Source organism: Xiphias gladius, chromosome 10 (assembly GCF_016859285.1).
Source record: "Xiphias gladius isolate SHS-SW01 ecotype Sanya breed wild chromosome 10, ASM1685928v1, whole genome shotgun sequence".
Lineage (NCBI taxonomy): Eukaryota > Metazoa > Chordata > Actinopteri > Istiophoriformes > Xiphiidae > Xiphias > Xiphias gladius.
This window is the reverse complement of record NC_053409.1, coordinates 19,326,017-19,348,548: the sequence shown is the minus strand read 5'-3', so window position 1 is coordinate 19,348,548 and position 22,532 is coordinate 19,326,017. Positions and strand designations below refer to the sequence as shown.

General features: G+C 42.4%; 1 protein-coding gene across 1 annotated transcript in view; it reads right to left on the bottom strand.

Moving 5' to 3' along the window:
* LOC120795657 (glutamate receptor ionotropic, NMDA 3B-like) overlaps positions 1-22,051 on the bottom strand; it is a 61,612-nt gene extending 39,561 nt beyond the window's left edge. The window contains exon 1 of the mRNA XM_040137736.1: positions 21,518-22,051. Within this exon, the coding sequence (XP_039993670.1) occupies positions 21,518-22,051 (534 nt within the window). The remainder of the gene's footprint in view (positions 1-21,517) is intronic.
* Between the last annotated feature and the right edge of the window lie 481 nt (positions 22,052-22,532).

The window sequence follows — 22,532 nt, the reverse complement described above, 5'->3', positions numbered from 1 at the left end:
GGATACAGATGTAGATGGAAACAGGTGCAAGCAATATGACTACACTGAAACCCCTGATACTGATACAACACAGAAGGAACCTTAAAAAAAACAGTAGTTTATTACAATGCGGGTCACATTTTTGTATTTTTTCCATCATTTATGTCAGTTATACCATCATACTCCCCAAAGTAATGACTGAGATCTGGGAACACAGTGACACTGCTACAATGAAGTCTGATGAGTGGTCCAACAATCAGACAGTTTACAAGCAAACCAACGGTTTAACCCAGTGTATATGAACCCTATTATTTTGTGGAGAGAGCGCACTTTAATGGGCGCTAATAATCCCTCATTGTATGGGAAAGCTGTGTCACTACACAACAAAAGTAGCTCACAGCTGAACCATGAAATTTCTCCGTAAACCGTGATTACATTACAGTTCGCCTTAGTAAGTAGGTTTGGCTACATATGGGCAAACATAAGGCACATAAGTTTTGTGCATCTGGGCCTGTCATTAGCTCAGTCTGCAAATAAACTGTGCTAGTTTTATCCCAATAAATAACTTTCAAGAGAGAATTATTTGAAGTGGCTGCAGTGGCACTGATTACAAGATAGATCTAGACATTTTTCTACAATGGAGACCATTGTAATATCTATATTTAAACCTTTATTTATCCTATGATGATTCACTTGTCATGCTGAGCATGCATATTCTTTTACAGCTCAGCACCAATGAACACTTATACATTTACACACAGTCATATTCAGAGAGATGCACAGCACAAGTACTCCCCAACCTTGACAACTGAGCAGTGGACACATGTATGTCCACTGCACTGTCCTCGCCTTGCTCAAGGACAGCACAGTGGACGTTTACGAGGGGGAGGAAAGAGTGCATTCAGTTTTCAAATCAACACGTTGTGGGTTTCAAACTAGTGACCTTGACTGCCAAATGTTTGCCCCGTAAGCTGCTACATTATGATTATGCATGCCCCACACTGTGTTTTTCATCAGAGCCTAAAGTACAAAACATAAACAACAGCACTGCAGCTGTCAAATGCAGATTTCAAACTGCTGTAAATGTCTCTCAAGAGGAAGATATTTTGTCCTTTTTCCTTCCTTTGATAATAGTACAATAATAAGTCCTATTTTTGCAGGTTGCTTTAGTATTCATCCAAACAGAGGGAGGAGTGCATTTCAATCACAGTTTACGTTGATCTCCGGGTCAAACCTCTGTAGAATAGAGTTCACCTGCATGCAAAATGCTCTTGTGAAGCTTGTGATGTTTAGAAACAAGCATTATATTTTCTGTTCCTATAATGAAAAAAGAAACTGGCCAAGTGGTGCAGTGTTACAAATATCTGATAACCAAACAACCAAATTTCAAGTTTATACAACCCCAGTTTTATGTCTTATCATCCTTCTTTCCAAAAGCAAAGCACTCAATCCCTACCTGCTCATTAACTGTTTTTACAGTAAATCACACCAGATTTGTGCATGATCTAAATGCAAAAATGGTGAGTGTAACTGATGTGTTCAACAAGATAATAAGTTGTCACTCTACTCACTTAAGGAACGCATTAATAAACAAGGACTTTTTTCTGGGTTTAAGTGGTATACTTAACATGCCCTCGGGGGATGATGCAGATTAAAAGAATTGCAAGTAATATTACAAGAACCTTGCACTTAACATAGCCCCTGAGCCCTTTTTTCCTTGAAAATGTGCCATTAGTCATTTTGATGACTAATCTTGCATAGGTTTAATAGTATGCAGCAGCCTCTCGCTTCAGATTTAACCTTTAAGCAACCATAAAGAGGCACACGCATGGGTTTATTTATAAGACAAAATTGTACTATCATTTCATTTCCATTCACAACACCATCGTGTAAACACACTCACAAAGCTGCTTGTATCTGAAACCATGCAAGAAAAATTTCAATACTGCTCCTTCAATTTTGACCTGTTCTTATTTCCAATCCTGGTCACTGGCATTTTTGGTAACTAATGCACATATCACAGACAGGGCTAATTAATCCACAAGGAAACCCCTGGGCAGATAATGAGCTGTGGGCCTGTTTTGATCCACAGATACAAAGCAGATGGCAGAGAGGCTTTCCTCCAAAGAAAAACTACAGTATCAACTGTATTAGCAAATGCCCAAAAAACGCAATATGCTTATATTCAAGTGGCAAGACCTCTAGCAGCTGCAGAGTTTGGAGGTCAGGGTGGTTAGATGGGTCAACAAAACATCAGACTTTACCATGGGAGACTGCTGTTTGCTACCCGTTTCCTACTGACAGTACACATCGGTTTCTTGTAGCCATTACCATGATTGTTCCCCAACCCTAACCGAGTTGTACCCATGAAGACAAAGGTCTCCTAACCTTAAAGGTGCCCCTGTGGAGTTTTCTTGTAGACAAGCAACAGCTATGTTTGCATTCAGTGTCACTCACCAAAAACATTTTCAAACCTGTTTCATTTATATCCATGTTTACTTGCTTACAGTCTTTTTCTTCCCTGCCTTTGTTGGCACATTGGTAAGTACAATGGTGCATTACTGCCACATGTCGAGCAATGGAATAGTGTGAAACCACTGGCAGGACTGTGTATGCATCGACCGTGTGTCCTCGTGCGTGTGCACGTAACAAAGAAAACGGTGACCCATTCATAAATAGACTTCTTCGTAGCGCTACTAGAGGTCAAAAACTGCACAGGGTAACTTTTTAACAAACTAGTAATTTAACCTACACCTCAACGTTTCCCTAACCTTTCAAAACAACCGTGATCTTTCCCTAACCCTAAACAAATTGTTTTGTGGCCTAAACCTAACCAAACGTTAACCATAGTGGTGTATTTGTTTGCAAGAGTTTTTTGTAAGGCACTGACCAATGAACGACTGTGACAGATTACACAAGCCAGCCTCTTTATATTCTTCCTTGAGCCAAGACTAGTACTCCTAATACTACCCTGCTGTGTGCAGTTACCTTTGGTCATTTGATAAAGCACTAATAGACTATGTTTAGAAATATGTACCATGTAAGCATAAAAAACTGAATTAATAAAGGTATTAAAAATTAAACCCAGATTTTCACATAGAACCCCTCAACAAAAAAGGGTCTCTAGACTGATAAATAATTGAGCTGCACTAAGACCTTCATCGTTTTAGTTTTAGTTGAGTTTCTTTTTTTTCTTTTTCTTTTTTTTTTTTTTGCATATTACCAAACAAATTTGCAATTAGCCAAATTGACAGAAACAATTTCCAAATAGTTACTGCCCCTAGGGCATTTGGAGACCCTGGAAGTTCTGAGAGCCCTGGGCATCTGCCAACTTCCAGCCTTGATCATGGACTAAACTCCAGTCTTCATTGTTTCATGATTCGTGATTGATTTAGCCAAATGCATCTTTTCGGATTGGGTCTTTTCTGATCGAGTCCAGGTGCCTTTTGAAGTTTCTCTTTAGTGAGACATTTTTGGAGGCTGAGTTACATTGCGTGCAGAGTTGGGAAAATACTGAAATGAAAGCTGTGGCGTGTTCCATTTGATTCTAAGACAACAGGACTTTAAGACCCCCCATTTATGTGCAATTGTAATCACTATACCATCGTTGGTCATTAGGACACTTCCCTTTAAGCTACAGAAAAATTAAGACCCTAATCTAACTAATCTACCCTAATGTAACTCTATTACATCGGTTTCAGCCTTAATTGCCACATTAAATAGATGGGCAAAATCTCTGCACTAGGTCCTAATCACTAATCTGTCATTAGTGTTCTGGCCAGGGGGTATAATTGGGGCAGATCATATTTGTGGAAAGTAACTGTTATCATCAACAAAGGCGCAAGGGTGGCCCACTTAGAGTGAAACAACTATTGTCAGTTCAGAGAAAAATAAAGTGATTAGATAGCAACTTCTGTGGTGCTGATTGTTGAGTGTGCACGTGTATGATTGTGTGAGTAACTCTGTGTCTGGGTGTCCATGTATGACCGACAAAACATAGATCTTTGATGTTTGTGCGAGTGTATGACACGATATCAACTCGGTGTGTGGAAGAGTGTGTTTGGCTGTTCTTGTGCGTTTACTAAAAGGCGACAGAAATATCCAGAAACAAAGTGAGCCACTGATAAGACCCAGACTCGCCTCAGAGCCCGAAACCTAGACCGTCTCTTGACAAAACGCAGTGATAACCACAGCTCTGCTCCTGAAAGCTGAAAGCAGAAATGAAAAGGGAAAAAGAGAAAGCAATAATGTTTCTGTAAATGCAAGCTCAGAGTTTAACAGTCTACAAAGTCACCTCCAATTTAGATTCATAAAAAAGATTGCATGCATCAGATCTTCCTAAGTAGCGGGACTTTTAGGAGCCAAACTTAATTTCCTTAGTTGGCAAACACCTCTGCAATGTGTGATCTTTCAATTATGGGGAGCAGCTGTGAGTCTGTACGATTTGTGTGTCTATGTGAGTGTGGTGTGCATAGGTCAGCGAAGTTCCGTCTAAAATGACAGTTGACCCTATTAAGTTCTAACTGAATGGAAAGCAATATTCACTGATCTGTAAACGTCCTCCCTCCCTCTCCCTTCCTCTGCCGCTGCATTTTTCATTCTGAATTAATAGGAAGAGCTGCGTTCCAACTGTTGATTGATGTTGATTGAAACATGTAAAGGGTATCAAAGAACAATGAGAGCTGGCCTGTCAGCTTAAACACACACACGCAAACACACAAAAATACACTTGCACATTGGACTATGCAAATTTCCCTCAGTGTGTGTATATGTCTGTCAGCTTGTGCATGCCCTAGCATGCATCCCCTTCCCCCGAGGATCACATAATTTACAAAATATCACAGATAATCGTGGCGAGATTAACGATCTCATTTTGATTAATGCTTAATGTTTAATTACTGTAGCTCAACTTTAGGTCTTCGGCTTGTCAGTGGCTCTCCTGCATAGCAAATACGTTTCTTGCTTAGTGTCTGGTAAACCACGGGCCCAAGTGAGCATTCTGGCGAGGAAGTGGGACAGATAAATTTTATATTAATCTCCTAGGATGATATTTGTGGGCTGCCAGAGGCAATGAATAATTAATATTACACAAACAAAATGAAGAATAACAAAATAATAAATAGCACATAGCAGAATTTGTGTATATGTGTGTACATAGGTTTGATATTGGGTGTATGTGCCACATGTGCATACTGTGCATACTGTACTGCAAAGCAGGGGAGATTATGCCAACACTGTGTATAGTATGCATGAGCATGCGTGAGCACATATTATGTTGGCGATTATACGCTCTTCTTTCTATCTAAGACATTTCTTTGAAGCTTAGGTTGGTGTAATGGACAAAGTAACCATGAAATTGACACCCAATCCCCCTGGCCAGAACATATCCACGTCCAAATGAACTACTTAAACAGTTCTGGGCAGACAAAGTTAGCCTTTCTAGTAATGATTCATCGATATAAAATATCTGCTTTTCAATATAGATTATATTTCGTAGCCAGGATATCAAAGCCTACAGTGTCTAGAACATTTTTTTCCCTCCTGTCGCTCAGCCCCTCCTCCTCCTGTCTTCTCCCAGCTGGCATACCCTGCACCAGTCTGATAAGGTGATTTCACGCGAAAGTGAAATCCTCCTCGTGTCTGATGTGTGCATCTCTCACTCACTACCCATCGTCCCCCAACATCCATCCTTCCTCTTCCTTCAACCCCCAATACCCCACCTGACATTTGTAGGGAGGCTGCTCAAAGGGAAAAGGAGCTTTGTGGCACTGGCAGTGTGTGTGCGTTTGTGTGTGTGAGTGAAACAGGGAGAGAAGGTGGGGGGAAGAAATCAATGTCTTTGGCAGGTGTGTTCCTGTACTTAAGAGACCCTGAGAGCAAGAGAAAGGTAGCAAGGAAGAGAGAGGAGGGAGTGTCATTGGCAGGTACGCATGTGTCTCAGAGGTAAATGGGAGCTCTGAAGGGTAGTGTAGCATTTGGGAGTACATTTAATATCAGATTAAGCATCTGAGGGTTGAGGTAGAGAGAGCCAAAGAGAGAGAGAGTGTGTGTGTGTGCGTGTGTGTGTAAAACTACACCCTTAAGAGAGATACAGAGAGAATGAATTTTTGAAAGATGGCCAAGAAATAAAATGACATTTACGGACCAGAACATCACACCTCTTCCACTCTTGAATATCAGGCAGCCTATCCTTTCCTTGGGACCGATCTGTCACCTCAGCTGGGCCTCTGAGCTTGGGGGGAAAAAAAACATGCAGATGGAAACAGTGCGCTCTGAAGAAAGACGAGTTCTACAGAAAATCAAAGAGCCATTTCAGAAAAGTTTCCTTTTTTCCAACTGTAATTTTTTCCAGGAAATATCCCCCAACGATGCACGACATTTGTCGTATTCACCTTACCTCAAGTTCAGCGTTCAGCACTTTCACACCAGACCTCTTCCATCCTCTACCTCTTTGCTAAAAAAGCACCTTCTACTGTACTCTCACAACCTCTATGCTACTACATCCACTTCTTCCATCCACATAGTAGTTCTATGGAACTAGGACTGGTATGGGAACGTTTCAGACTCTGAAATTTTTTGAAAGAAATATGGGAACTCTAGAATAGGCCCCTCTGATTCATTTTCTGTTTGGGTACAAACCATGGAGTTACAGGGAACATAATCGCACCATTTTTTGCTCGCAAGGTGGAGTGACCAACTTGTCTGTTACGCGTACAAACTGTGCATGGCATTACACATGAGAATGGAGAATCGGCAGAACAGACAGACAACAGACAAACGGCCTTTGGCAGCACCCACAGAAGCCCCTTTACTGGTTGGGCTGACATTTTACATAGATCAAGAATGGTTCATATTAACAGTTATACAGTTTAGCATAACCCTACAAACACAATACAAACAAGTCCTCAGAAGCATAGTTTTCTGGTTTGAAGTGAAACAACAACCCACTCCATCTTTGCCCTGGGGCAATATGTACCTTTGTCTTGGGCTTTTTTTTTTTAGTGTGTCTCTCTGTTGGCACAGTGATGTTTTGAGCTAAATGGTAATCTCAGTGTGAACATGTTTACCACGTTCACCATCCCATTTTAGTGTGTTAGCCTTCTAACAGTTGCTAATTAGCACTCAATACATAAGCTAGCTGAGGCTGATGGGAATGTCATTAGTTTTGCTGGTGTTTGATCATACATCAAAGTATTGGACAAATTAGATGGCTGACCTGATGACGGCATTAGATTAAAAGCCAAGATCACCAAAGACATTACAGTTCATCCCGAGGGGGCATGAACATTTGTACTAAATTTCATGGCTATCCATCCATAGTTGAAGAGATATTTCAATTAAAACCACTAATGTCAACCTCATGGTGGTGCTAAAACTAAGGTCAAGGGAACGCAAAAGTCTTTAGGGATACATTTATGTGCCTATTCATTGTGACATTGTTACGTCTGTACAAAATTTCATGACAATCCATAGGATATTTGATGAGATGTTTCAGTCTAGACCACAATGGTGGGCAACAGACAAACCAAAACTGCCATCCCGAGAACCAAACTGCCAGGAAGACTAAGGACAATATAATATGCATTTGAGTGAGACGCAGATGATAAATTGATCAATTTATCGACTTTTTCCCCATCAATCATCAGCCAAAAGCAGGAAGTCTGCGTTTTGAGTCCTTCTCAAAAGTCGTTACAAAAAAATGACAGCCTTGTGTTTTTTTTATTCATGCCAGAATACAACTTCAGATAACAACATCATTCATCAACCTGCAATCATGATAGAAAATTTCTGCCTAAGTGAACGTCTGGCGGTCAGGTTTTACAAGCCAGTGAGAAGGTGGCAGCTGACTAAAAATAGCCCTGCAGCAGGGTCTCATAAATAGGAAAGAGAAACAGTAAGGGATAACGAAAAGAAAAAACACACATCGCCAAGTGGAGATTTCATTTCCCTACCTGTCATGGCTAAATAACTCTGGTCAGGGTATTACAAGCTCTGGGCTTGATGGCTCTGAACAGCAATCACATAAAGGTGGGAAATACATAGGAGGAAAAGAGGGGGGAAAGAAAGCGATAAGAGGCGGAGAAAGGCTGAGACAGGGAGACTGGTAAAACAAAAATGGAGAGTGGGGGAGATAGATAGACCAAGAAGTAGAACTGGTGAGGGGGAAAAGAAGTGAGGAAAAAGAAGCGGAGAAAGGCAGAAGTAGAAGGAGAGGAACAGGAGCGACATGGAGAAACAGAGAGGGGACAAGACAAGTCCTAATAAGAAAAAAACATGATGGAAATGGGACAAGGAATCGGAATGGCTGAAGGAACAGGGGGCAGTCCTGCTGTGTGCGCTCTTGGATGAGCACATAGACACACACGCGCACACACACAGTGCGTCCCAGTGGGGTAGACTCTGGCAGATGGAATTACGCAGTCGTAAAACTCTGTAACTGTCATGGAACACACAGTTAACGTTTTGAAGCTAGAGTTCTCTGGTCAAGGTTACCTCTTCAGCAAATTTACACTTTCTGTCTCTCTCTCTCTCACCCTCACACACACTCATACACACACACACACACACACACACACACACACACACACACACACACACACACACACACACACACACACAGAGAGAGAGAGAAAATGAGAGACAGAAACAGAGAGACATAGCAATACTCTTTTAGTGATCCCAATCTGTACCATATTGCACAGCGTGTGATGAACTGCAGTGGTCTCCCGCCAAGGGAAAGACGGAGTGTGTGTGAGTGGAAGAAAGAGAGAGGTGGAAATGGAGAATTAAAAGGTGTGGGAGAAGATACCAAAGAGAGGCACACTGAGAGACAATGTGTGCCAGAGCTGGGCAGGGACAGGACACTGTTTGCTAATAAGTGGCAGCACCAGATTGACGGTCGTTAAAATCCTACACACTATTAGAAGCGCAGGTATTATACTTAGAGGTATCCCAGCCTTCCAGCCAGGATAAGAATGCATGATCTGAGTATATTTTGGCTTCAAGGACACTTGATTGAAATCATAAAAATGAAAGATGACTTGTTGGAACGGAGACGCTGCGGAATCTCTCCCTCAACTTCTCATCCTTCCCTCCCCTCCTGCCTCCATCCCTCTCTTTTTCCCCTCTCCCTCTCTCCTCTGCGGACTCTTTATCCTGCCAAAACCGTGCCTTCGCCCCTAACCCTCAGAGGTAGAGGCAGGGATAATTGAAAAAGTTCTCACACTGGGAGTTAACTAAACCAGATAAGGGAGGAAATTCAAGAGAGTGGCAAATGTTAGCAGCACAACAAATATGTAGGATGGATGTGTGTTTGGTTGATGAGAGCGTTTGCAGGGAGACAGAGTGGGAAATGGAACAAGATTCCTGAGTTAAAGAGAGAAAAAAGAGAATGAGCAATAAATGGAGTTTGTGTGTGGTAACAGGGTAGGGGAGGAAGAGAGAGCGAGAATGAAAGCTTTATCTTATCTACTTTAGCCATCGCTGCTGTCCACTGGCTCAGAGTATAATACCCACTTATGCAAATACATCCACATCTCTGCTCCCCTGATACCGTGGAAGGCCTAACAACAGTTTAACAAAGTGTGTTTTTGTGTGGGCTCGTGTGTAAATGCGCTTCCTGGGTCTGTGTGTACTTCTGTGGATGTTGTGTCTGCAGGAAAATGCAGTGCCAGGAAAGACACCAGCACCCACCCCCCTCCCCTCTCTCTGCCCATCCCTCCAGCCATCTATCCATGTCTTGCTTCCTTTCATCCCTCATTCCCCCTCCCTGCCTCGATGCTCCCCTCCCTGCTGACCTGTCCCCTTCCTGATTTTTCCATCTTTCCTCCCTCCATCCCTCCTGCCTCTCCATTCCTCTCCTACCAATCCCCCTGCCCTCTTCTCCCCCTCCTTTCCCCTTCCCTCCTTCTGTCACTGCCTTTGTCTTTTCACAGCCACCTCAAATGAGTTCAGATCAATCAAAGGCACTCAACACAGTTTGTTAGTGAGCCACTGTTGTGGGAGAATGAAGCCATGCACCCAGGGGTCTGCCGCCCTCATAATTAAATAGCCGGAGGACTGAACGCTTTCCTCCTGAGGACCTCCTGCACTCGCCGCTGACAATCTACCTCGGGGCAATTTGTGCCACTGCAAAACTAATCACTTAAGTTTGTGCAATCTCAGGCATGCTATAGAGAGAAAACCAGCAATATTATTAGGTTCTGGAAAATATCCATTGTTAATAAATGCTCTCAGAGATGCAGCTGATGCTGATTTGAAAGCAGGGTTAACCCACTGGCTGCCTGAAGAGTGGAGGTAGGTATGCTGATGAAATCAACAGTTGAGGGGATGGACAGCTCCATGTCCGGGACCTGTCAATCACAAACTGATTTACTTAAAGCAGGAAAATAAGTCGCGTGTGCTGCGATCAGTTTCTCATCCTCTAAGTGCCAAGCAAGGAATTACAACTGACCAGCGCTCCTTATACTGTATGACCTATATACACTACACTCACAGGTACATGCATGCTACTTGTTAATGCACAATGGGACCAGGTCCAAAAGCATTTGATCTGAATCCAGAACTGAAGTTATTAGATGTGAATGCTGTGAAATCCCTAATGAGATGTATTTTGGTTTGGTTATCAACAATTTTAACTAAGTTATACAGTAAATATATCTAGATATAACTTAAAGCTCCTCACAGTATGTTTTATATTCACAATAGAAACCAACAGAAAATTTCCACAAAAGTTTTGCCAGATACAAAATTCGTCAGACGAAGAGTTTGATGAATCAAAGTATTTCACCGACTTGGAACCAGGATCCAACCCAATTTTGCACAACTGGAAGACAAGGCATGCATACCAAAGTACACCAAAACAACTAAGACATGCACACACTCCTAGACACACACACAGACCACGCAAAACATTTTTCACATCCAACATTATGACAATAGATGCATATGCACACAAACAGTAACATTGGCAGAGCATCGCCACTGCTGGGAAAGCCTTGGCAGCCGACCTGTGACACAGTGCTGCTCCTGTCATGATGGTCTGATTGAGACTGACACAGAATGGACAGACTGGGCACATCCTGGTCTATCAGGTGTCCTTACCCCAGAACCGACAAGGCTGCCCATGAATGCTACCACTACACTACAGCGCCATTTTGAAAATTTGCACTGTTAAACAAAGTGTGGGAGTGACTGCTGCTGAAATGACTAATACAGTGATTGCTTTGCTGAGTCATAAGCTTTGCTTTGTTTCTTCTGCCAAAATTGCAGAACAAAAAAAACAAACAAACAAAGAAATCACACCATAACTGCATCACCATGGACACTAGTGGCTAGCTGAGAGGAAGTCTTATATCTCCCAGTTGACTTACATGTAAAATCTAACTATTTATAGAGTTGGAGCAAAAACTATAATAAAAACTCAAAGCGTGAAATTATAATTTTCATGCTTCATCTCTCATGGAAAATGTATCCCATTTTTTTTTCATTGCCAGCAGGAGAATTGTGGGTTGAGTATTCAACATTTAAGCTAGCCATTCCCGGAATAATAAATTTACAATGCGTTATGTAGCGTTTGGATAACTAAGCTGTTTCATAATGATTTAAGTATTTTGGCAACTTCAGTCCTGTGACTGATTTATATTTATCGATAGATAATATAAAATACGTTAAAATAAAAATATTCCTGCATGGTTGGCCTGGCATGCACAGGGTTGCGAATTTTACTCCCTTGAAATGGACTTTCCTCTACATCCAAGAAGTGCAACGAGGCATTCGTTGAAGGCTGAAAAACTTTATCAGTTTTATACTGTTTTTACAACTCTCGGCACTCAAAAGGGTGGAAAAATATTTTTAGACACTGTGTTGACTGCCTTTCGTAGACTTACAGTGCAGTAGTTACTTTCTGTGGCTCTAATGTCTGTTATATGATTGCAAACACTCTTAAATAAGAATTTCCATTTTTAAAGTACAGATTTTAATCCACTCTTCTGCGGAATCTCAACCAAAATTAAGATATCTCCTCCCCAGTACAATTTTACACCTGACTAATCTCTACAGCTGTCCTCACCAGTGAGCTGCCTGAAAAAAGATATCTCCATCCAACCATTGTGCCCTGGTACCCTGCCTGAAAGGGCTCTTTCTACCAAACCATTCCACCTGAATGCCTCAATGCCAGCTCGCTCTTGTGTCATGACTGGAAAAAAATAAACAGCCTACCTCAAGCAAAGATTTAACCCGACATACCCTAATGTTAGTCCACTCCACTGCTCATAAACAGGGCAAAACAAGCATTGCCACCCTGCTGTTTTACCTAAAAAATTCTATGCTTGTCCATTCCCTTTTCCTCAATTAAAAAATCTTCACTGCTGTTTTCCTTTCCTTAGATATATCAGAACTTATTGATCCTGCTCAGTTATGTACTGTTTTCTGCTGCGACAGCCTCTTTACAACGCTGGAATAACAGCATTCGTATTTCTCGTCTAATGTTGTATCAACAACCCAACTCAAATTAGTTCAATGAGTACACAGCCTAGAATGGTGAAATTTGCTTTCGGTAGAGCATGGCATTTAGCCATAAAGTTATACACATAAGTGATTTGTTTTTGTTTCTTGGTTTTTTTTTTTTATCCCAATAGCAACTCTCTTCTTTCCAAATAGTCAAGACCTTGGTTGTAGAATAAATCTCAAAGCGTTATAACTAGTTGCAATTTTAAGGAGTTCTTCAGTTCTCCCTGAAAAAAAATAAAGGCAGAGTGAATGGGGTAGATGCAAGATATATGCGTGCAACTGACCTGAATTAGAGTGAAATATTGCTCTGCTCTCTAGCGTGACTTGGCATGAGATAAGTGCTACAGGGGAGCTGCTTTAACGCTATCTGGAGGACGGTCTGTCCTCTGCTGTGAAGGACAACGAGAAGGGGAAAACTGATCATATCCTCTTTCTCTTCTCTTCATCACACTCTTTAACCCTTTATTTCTCCATTTTATTCTTTTCTTTTTGTGTCACCCCACCCACAGGCTCTCATTTGTGTCTCCTTGCCTCATTCACCCATCCATTTCCTTCAGTCCTCTACCTTTCAAATCGTTTTCCCTGCTACCCTGTGTCTCGTAGTGACTCTCTCTCTATCGGTTATACCATGTCTGCATGTCTCCTTCCGGTGCCCATAAATAGTGTTTATGTGTTAGATGTTGTGCATATGAATATCAGATTGTCTTGATGTTTCCCCTGCATCAGTAGTCAGCCGGAGATATCACTCAGGATTTATCTGTCGTTACGCTCTGCTCTGCTTTATGGAGTCAACTCGAACACAGAGGTCAATACAGAGAGAGTGGGAGACAGAGGGAGAGAGACAGAGCGAGCGTGAAAAAGAGAGAGAAGGAGAACTGGAACAAGACTTCCTGACAAATTACAACTGCTTATGTGTATGATGGATGCTCCAGGATAAAATCTGACTGAGCGAGCGTATCCACGCATGTGTGGGGCAGAGCTGCCATGTCTGAGTATGTGTGTGTATTTCACCGGGTTTTGCATACAGGTACACATGTGTATGTGTGTGTGCGTGATTCTGTGAGATTGCATCTGCAGGAATACGTCTATGTAGTGTATGCCAGTTACAAATGTTTTGTACCATTGACAATGTCATTGCTGTAATTTGATTGGTGCAATATCTGTGTGGTTAGGCACTAAAAATAGCCTATTTGTCTTTTCCAACAGCCACTTAATCAGCTGTGTGTGTGTGTGTGTGTGTGTGTGTGTGTGTGTGTGTGGGTGTGGTATGTGTGTGCGTGTTAGTGTGTGTCTGTGTAGGGGACATTCTTATCTGTGACCTGGGCAGTCCCCTACCTTATGTTACACCATGTTGTTACACTATGTTGCTGAGAAAGAAAAAAGCTCTCACCGTTGGACGCTCGACACTTTGATGTTCATCGGTCAGTTTCTCACTATGGGACGTTGACAGCGGCTCGACCAAGCCATTTTAAATGCCCACCTAGAAGCTCAAGGCTAAGACACTGTTGCCAAAAATATATCATTTAAAAAATGAAAAGCTACACCCCGTTTCTTCCTTTGTGACGGTATGCCAGGACTGTGCTGCAGCTTTCCCCACTTCTTTCTTGCTGTGGAAGCTTTTTGCCCTTTCTCTTGTCTTTAGCATGTAAAACACATGGTAGATTGGGCTGAGGTCAGACTACTGATTTAAGTAGTCAAGAATATTCCACGGTTGGCTCTTAAAAATCTCCTTGGTTGCCTTGTGTGTACGTTTAGGATCACTGCCCCAGTGCATTGTCTTAAAAGCCAGCGTTTCAACCGGATAGTGATTATTGAACGTACATCGAATGCAAGTGATGTAAATGATGTAATGAAGCGTGTTTGTGTGTGAGTGTGTGTGTGTGACTGCCAGCGGTGCACTGTTGTTATTCTCCTTACAGACAGATTTTCCTCTGTCGGCAGGTGGTGTTGAAGCCCATCCAGATGAGCTCTAAATCATGTCTGATTTCTTGCCAACTCCCAACATAAATATCCCAGTAGGAACACAGAAGTTACCTTTGGGTCTACCATCTTTCAATCCCCCGTCTATGCCTCACCCGCCTCTCAAATAACTTCATCTCTGACAGCCTGTCACTCTGTCACATTTTCTCTCTTACCTTCTGGTCCCCTTATTTTCTTCTTTTACCCTTTCATTGGCTTGCTCACTTTACTTTGCTGTCTGTTTCTCAAATTTTTAAATCTTTCTGTTTTTTAGCAGTCAACCTGTCTGAATCACTTACCCTGTCCATCTAAGCCTGTCTCACTGTGTATCTCTTTCTCTTGCTTACTCTTTATCCATTGTTACTTGAAGTTTCTCTTCCCCCCTTCTGGACATTTACCCCACTTTCTCGTCTTCAATCCTGGGTTTTGGCTAGCCTGTCGCTTTGGCACATGCTCGACCATGTCCCACAGCCATCTGTCAGCGTCTGTTTAATCTAATATCAGCACGTCTTTCTCACCTTTTCTCACCTGTCTTACCTCCTGTCTGCCTCTCCCGTCTGCTTGTCTTTAACCTGTGACCTATGGGAGCTTCTATAGGGTACTGCGTGGGTTATTTCTAAGTCTGTCCTTATCACTGAAGCCCACCTGGCCTGGATTTCTGGTGTTCTGCCTCAGTTGCCACCCACTGTAACACAATAACACACATTCTCATGTGCATATACACACAAATAACTGCTGCACAATCAACAACATTAGTTCTATGGAATGGAAAGATGGAGGTAACTTCAGTGGGGTGTGGAAAGTGTGGAGGTACATGTCAAAGTGTGTTCTTTTGTCTTTGTATGCTTTGAATAAGCCTGCATGAGTACAGTTTACGTGAGCAAAGTGTGCGTAAGCCATAGACAGAATGTGTGTATGTGTGCATTCACTTATCTGTTTGGGTGTGTGCGCGTGTTGGTGTGAGCGTGTTTTTCAATCACAGATAGCTTGAAGTTATCACTCACTAATCCTCTAATGAACCGGCACAGTTTAGATAAAACTGCCTCCATCAAATTCCTCAGCGGAAGAGAAAGCACAAGACCCGGACCTCCTGTCATCCTTCCCCTCCTTTCAGCATTCCTGACCGACTGATTCCTTCTTTCTTCCTTGATCCATCATTCCTTTATCCATACATACCACCTTCAATCCCTCTATTATCTTTCTATAATGATAACCACATCTCCTTCTCTCCCGGATACATGCCACCCTTCCTTTCCTTTCTGCCTCTCCCCATCACTGCATCATTTCTTTTCTTTTTTTTCTTAAAGCCCTATAGAGAATTATTGTACTGGTGTGGAGTTACTTGAGACATTTGTTTCACTAGAGGCAATAACACAAGCCAAAGACACACGCCAAACATTAGAACACAGACTCAAATGCCATACTGGGCAGCTCAAACCGGCCCAAAGTCCTTTTGGTAATACATACTCTGCTGTTTCTGCTCTGCTCAATTAATCTGGCTCAGTCAAGACCGCACTGAACTGTCATCATAACACTAATAAAGAAGCTTTGAGCTGTTTGCATTAAGTGGTCTGCTTGTCTCAAACTGTCAGTTTGCCTGTGGCTCTGGCTTGGCAGAAGTTTTGTCCCTCTCTTTCCACTCGTTTATTCCACTGTGGTTGGGGCACAAATCCCCTCATCATCTCAAAGAAAACACTAAAGGCAGCATGGCCTTGTAAAGCCTCATTAGGCTTAATAACCTTTAGTGAGCACAGAGCAGACACTGTATGCATGTGTATGTGAATCTCATATATGCAGGTAGAAGTTTGTGTGAGGCGTGTGCATGTGCTTCTCTGTGTATTTGAGTGCACAGAATGTGTGTGAGTGGGTGAATGTGTGTGTCTGTGTGTGTGTGTTTGTGTCTGTGTGTGTCTGTGTGTGTGTGTGTGTGTGTCCTTCGAGAGCAGGGCTAGCTCAGAACCACAATGCGTCTTATTCAGCAGGGTCCCTGGATTAAAATGTAATTTCATTCAAAGTCGTAAATTGGGTTTTTTTCTACTGTGCTAATCTTCATTTTACTAAGCAGAATGAGGTATGTCATTAAAAAAAGCAGTGACTTAATGAAAGAATGCAGGATGGATAGATTGCAGACAAGAAAGTAGTTAAAGGTTATTCTGAATCATAAACAGTAAAACCTCATGAATAACACACTACAGAAATATATCTAAGTGTGTATTGTAGTCAGTATGTTTTAGGGATAACGACAACGACATCCAAATTTGACGTTTGAGCCTTCAACTAACTCTGTGATATAGAAGGACTTAAATTGCAGCTGCAAAATAAAATAAATGACAAATTAATTCAGATAAATGATCAGTATTACTGAAAAAAAAGACCAAAAACAAAACAATAGTACAGTAACAAGTGCAAAGGGTTGGAGCAACAGGATCCAAGCTAATATGCTTTTGTACTTGTAATACGCTTATATATATATGATCAAGGTCTGGTTAAAAAAACAAGGCAGGTACAAACAAGACTGTGAAATATGAATAAAATGCTCTTTGTATTGTAGGGAATATTAGAACATTTATATTCCCTACAATACAGGTAACTGAACTACAAAGAGGGAAAAAAATATGAAATGCATTCAGTAGTAGACAGTGAAATATAGTCCTATACGTTGTGCTATATGGAAGAAGTTCAGGGTGTATTTCAGTAGAATTAACTATAGCTGGGAGTAAAGGGAGCTGCAGGAATTTAGCTTCCACTGTGAAGAATGACAAATAATGAATTCACACCATACAACCTCTCTCACCTAATCACATTCAGGAATCAGCAAAACCATTTCCTTCAGCTCTCCCGACTAATACATTTCTGGAGTAGAAAAATCATGATCCACAAAATAATATCAGCAATACTATCAGCGAATCTAGATTTGTTTGGTAAGACTGAGCTTTAATAAGGCCGGCTGCTTTAAAAATGAACTGAGATTGGCTATGTAGATGATCTTTTTAATTAAATCTGTTGGCAATTGTGCAACCAAATTATTTTATTCAATGATGACTATGCTATTATCAACACATCCTATTAAACTTGTGGAATACCAATTCTAAAACCCATTTCTTTCATTTTTTAGGTTAATTAAGGTTATTGTTCGATTGCTTTACTTAAACATCCAACCCAAAGGCTACTAATGAACAGATCACCTGCCCAAATGCCCGTAATGGCCCTGATGGGAATTAAAAAGCCCTTTTTCTTTCCCCTCCTCCCTCTGTCCCTTCTTCCTTCCTCTTCTTCTCTGCCCCCATCCTGCCTACCATAGATGGACGGGGGAGATTTACAGTTAGGGGTCACACAGTGGTTCTAATTAGCTTAAGTAGGTTGGAAGGAATAAGCACTTCCTTGCTGAGACGCATCACCAAGTCCCACAGCTCTGTCTGACTAAGCAGAGGGAGGAGGACGCAGACAGACAACCGACCCCTGTCTCTGTCTGCCTTCCTGTCGCTCTCTCCATCTGTGACCTTTTGAGTCTCTCTGTCTACACCGGTACTGAAATTTTCCCAATATTGCAATACAGGAATGTGTTGACAATTAAGAACGTTTGTGATAATTTATGCGAGAAGTTTCCTCCTCTAGTACATAATGATGACAACCCTTCCGCAGGGGTTTCGGGTATCCTGAGAGGTAGTCTGGAAAATCTCTATCATCACCACCTCCAAGAAATGTCACATTGCGACTGTGCCAAGTGCATTTCTTTTTTTTCAGATGAAATTGGCAAAAATTAGACAGTAAAAAAAATGATAGTCTGCCACAAACTAATTAATTCTTGAAAGACCTTTTTTTTTTCTAATTGACATGTTCTTTGACCTTGAGGAAGTCTGTGATGGAAACACACTACACAAGTCATCTTTTATTTTTGGCAGTATTTTAATATTTTTGTAAAATTAACTTGACAGTTGGAGGGATGCATAGCCTGTATGTGCAAGTGCCTCCCTCTGTCTATCAACCTCATTTTGATGTCCAGGGAAGGGATCTGTTCAGCAGAGAAACATGGGCTAAATTCCCAATATCCTGCAGAGAAATCTCGGCAATTCCAAAAACTTGGGAGAGAAGATTCTCCTTCCAAAAACAAACAAAAAAAACCCCTCCTCTTTTTGGATCCGTCTGTGACAGATCCGGCAATTTTTTGGCAGCAGTGTTTGTTTTCTCTCTTTATTTCTCCAGACCTTCTTCCCACCCTCAGGAGCACTCCTCCCTCCTGATGCTAAAATGTAAATAACATTTTTAATTGGAATTATATCTCCTGTTACAGTATTTTGCTATCTGCAGAGAAACCAGTGTATTGTTTTCTGTTTGCACAGGGTAACAATTTGCCTCCCTGTTGACCTAACCCACTCGTCACTGCCCTCTCTGTGTGTGTTTAAAAACCTTCCCCACCTCCTACCTGCCTCCTGTTATTTTCTTTCTCACATTGCTCCCATTTTATGGAGGTGCACCCTGGAGTGTTAGAGAAACAGAAAACCCTACAATCCTTCACTGGGAACATACTGAAATTCATTCTCTTTTAGGGCTGCAACATCTGACGCTTTTATTATCAATAAAGCAGTTGGGTGTTTTTTGTGGTAAATCAATCTTTTACTGCGTAAAATTCCAGATAAATGTACTTTACAATTTCCCAGAGTCCAAGGCAATGTCTTCAAATTGCTTGTTTTATCTGACCAAAGTCCAAAACAACATTACAGTGCCAAGGCGATTCAATTTACAGTAATAAACAAAGAAAGGTAGCCAATCCTCAAAATTTACAAGCTGAAAACAAGTGAAAGTTGGGCATTTTTGGGAAGTTGGTGAGGCAAATCGTCATTTCAGTACTATACTCTTTACCTAAGCAACAATTATACACTGTTACAAGAGTAGGGGAAGATTACTGGTATTCTTGATATGCAAGATTCTTCTCTGTATTTTATTTTACTGACATTTTTGTTGCAAAATGGGTGGGATTTTCCTTATTTTCCCTTTTCACACACTGCTTTCAGTACTGTGAACGTTGACCATGGATTTTCTGTTGTTTCCAGTTTCTGGAAAGTCATCTGTCTGTTAGCTATTACTCTTCAAAGCTCCCCTGTTCTTCTTCTACTGCTTACAAACAAACAGATATTGCCGCTGCCAGACACCTAGAACATATCACCTTAAATAACCAAGAACGACTACTCTGACCCTGGAAAAAAATATTCCATGAATTTAATATAAGGCTGAACTACTTTTGTGTAGCATGAACAACAAAGGTAACCAAAACAGGCATTCGTTTATATGAAAATTCTGCATGAAATTAGTGCTAAAAATACTGTAGAGCGGAGATAGAGAGATACAGAGAAAGACAGTGAGGGTTGTTTCTCTTTTGCCCAGTGACTGCTTGGCATAGTTATGCAGAAATGAAAGGCCTCCCACAGCTCAAAAAAACCCCTCTCCTCCTTCCCGGCCCACCCCTTCTCCTCTCTCTCACCTCATCTTTTCTCTCTCCTCTTTTCCTGCCGCTCTCCCCTGCTCATCTCCTTGCATTGCCGACACATCCGTCAAGTACAAGCAATCCATTGTTGACAAAGAGACGCAACAGGACAAAGATTTCAGACTTAAACTATGGATCTTTTCCACCACTTCCCCCCCTTTCTTTCCTCACTGTCTCCCTAATGCTGCCTCTTAGTTTAGTCTGTGTGTGTGCGTGTGTGTGCGTGTGTGTGTGTGTGTGCGTGTGTGTGTGTGTGTGTGTGTGTGCGTGTGTGTGTGTGTGTGTGTGTGTGTGTTTGTGTGTGTGTGTGTGTGTGTGTGCGTGTTTCTTAGTTGAACCTGTACGAAAGTTGAAAGTCCTCCTGTGTGCCTTTCTGTGTGTGTGGTGTCTTGATTGCCTCTGTGCAAGAGTGTGTACACTGACATGTTGTGTGTGTGACAGAGAGATGCAGTTGGCTGCTCAGTTGGACAGAGGTGGATATGACTGCAGCTGGATTGACTGACTGGCAAGCAACTCGATTGCTGCTGGGAATACTAACTAATGACACACACTCACACACATGTTTATTGCCTACCTACACATTTCTACGCACACAGAGCAACATATACACACTCACACATAAACATACACGTGTGATCACACACACAAATGGCACAAGCTGCAGGCGCCACACCTCTCCACAGCATCCATCTGTCAGGATCTCAACTGTCTGAATGATTCACTCTGAAATGTGCCAAAACACAACCTTCTTCAATCATACATGCACACACCCGGATTCAGGCACATACACATACAAATACAAACACACACACACACAGACACACACACACACACACACACACACACACACACACACACACACACACACAGAGGAAGAGAGCTTAAAGAAAAAAAAGTATTTCACTTTAAACCTCTGCTGCTGGAGGGCTTGTGGGTTCAGTCCAATACCAAGGCAGAGCTACCAGATATTAAATATGCATGTGAAGGGCCTGCAGGTTCACCAGCAAAGCTCAACTGAGATCAATCTGAACATCAGAGTTTGCTGGAAGAAGACATTTAGTGCTGCAATTTGAAAATCTGAGGCACTAAATGGTCTTTTAATCTGCTTAACCAGTTAACTACATTTTTACTATTCTATTCTTGATATTATTACTCTAATCATTCTTAAGATTGAGATTAAGAATAATTTCTCTCATCATCCCACAAAATGAATACAATTATTTTTTCTTCTGACACTATTCCTTTGCCTTTAACCAGCTTTAATATCTAGCCGGTGACAACAGCAGCTGCACAAGCTCAGCCACCCAAATTCTTGCCACAGGGTTTTGCCACAGGGTAACGGGTCAGTCAAAGCCTCATCCTTAAATTCCAACTCTCTGACAAAGGGTCAAATGAAAATATGTTTGGCTTGCTGCTCTTTGCATTGCAAGGTACAGAATGCATTGCCACAATGGAATATATCCAAATGGTGTTCAGTGGTTTGTGGGTTTTTTTTTGTTTTTTTTTGGTTTTTTTTTTGAAGATGACTGTTACAGGTGCATGGGGACAGCACACAGATGCAGAAACACACACTCTATCCATCCATACCTTGGTCACAAGGGGTTCCGTGTCCTCCAGGATGGAGATGAAGGGGATCTCCAGAAAAGAGGAGAGGAACTCCACCTGGATCAACTCCTCCCTGGAGCGGGGAAAGGCGAGCATGGCGGACACCCCCCTGATCACCAGGTCCTGGCAGGCGCTACGGGACAACGACTCCGGGTCCCCTCCCACGGGGGATCGAGCCACCATCTCCAGGCTCAGGTTGTAGGGCAGCAGAGGAGGTGTTTGGGAGGTAGTCGTGGAGGACTCTGACCCTCCACTCTGGTGCCGGAGGCTAGCCAGGGCGCGGTTGAGCGCGTTTTGTATCCGTACCGGCTGGCGGGTCGGCAAGAGCGCCCCGAGGCGCACGGTGTGTCCTATCCGGGCGAGGATGTGGCAAGGCTGGGGGTGAGGGAAGCAGGGCTCGGGCGATGAGAGGACGGTTAATACGAGAAGCAGCAGGAGCAGTCTGGCAGAGAGGAAGAGGAGATGAGATCTCCCAGGGGCGAGGCAGTAGGTCCAGAGTCCAGAGAGAGACACCATTCTGCAGCTCCGACACACAACAGAGGAGGACTGGGCTCTGCTCGGCGGGAGATGGCATAGCTCCCTCTTGCTCCCGGCTCCACCGCTTTTCTCGGACTTGATGGCTCTTTTCCTTCCCTCCCTTTTCCTTTGGTGATGCGCGCTCTCGACGTCGATTTGTCGGCGTTAGACGTTTCGCCTCTCACCTTTTCAAAGTTTTTATGTCAACAGTAAAAGACGCGCTGGTGGAGAAGAGGAGAGATGAGCGCTCACAGCTTAGAGCGGTCGCCCCGCTTCTGTCAGTCTCTGCTGGAGGAAGGCACACCAGCTGGGAAGTGTGTGTTTGTGTGTGTGTGTGTGTGTGTGTATCTGTGTTTGTGTGTGTGTGAGTGTGTGTGTGTGTGTGTGTGTGTGTGTGTGAGTCTGTGTGTCTGCATGCGCCTGCCCGCCAATAATCTAACCTCTCACGGAGCCTGCGTCTTGTTGAATTTTAATGAAAATT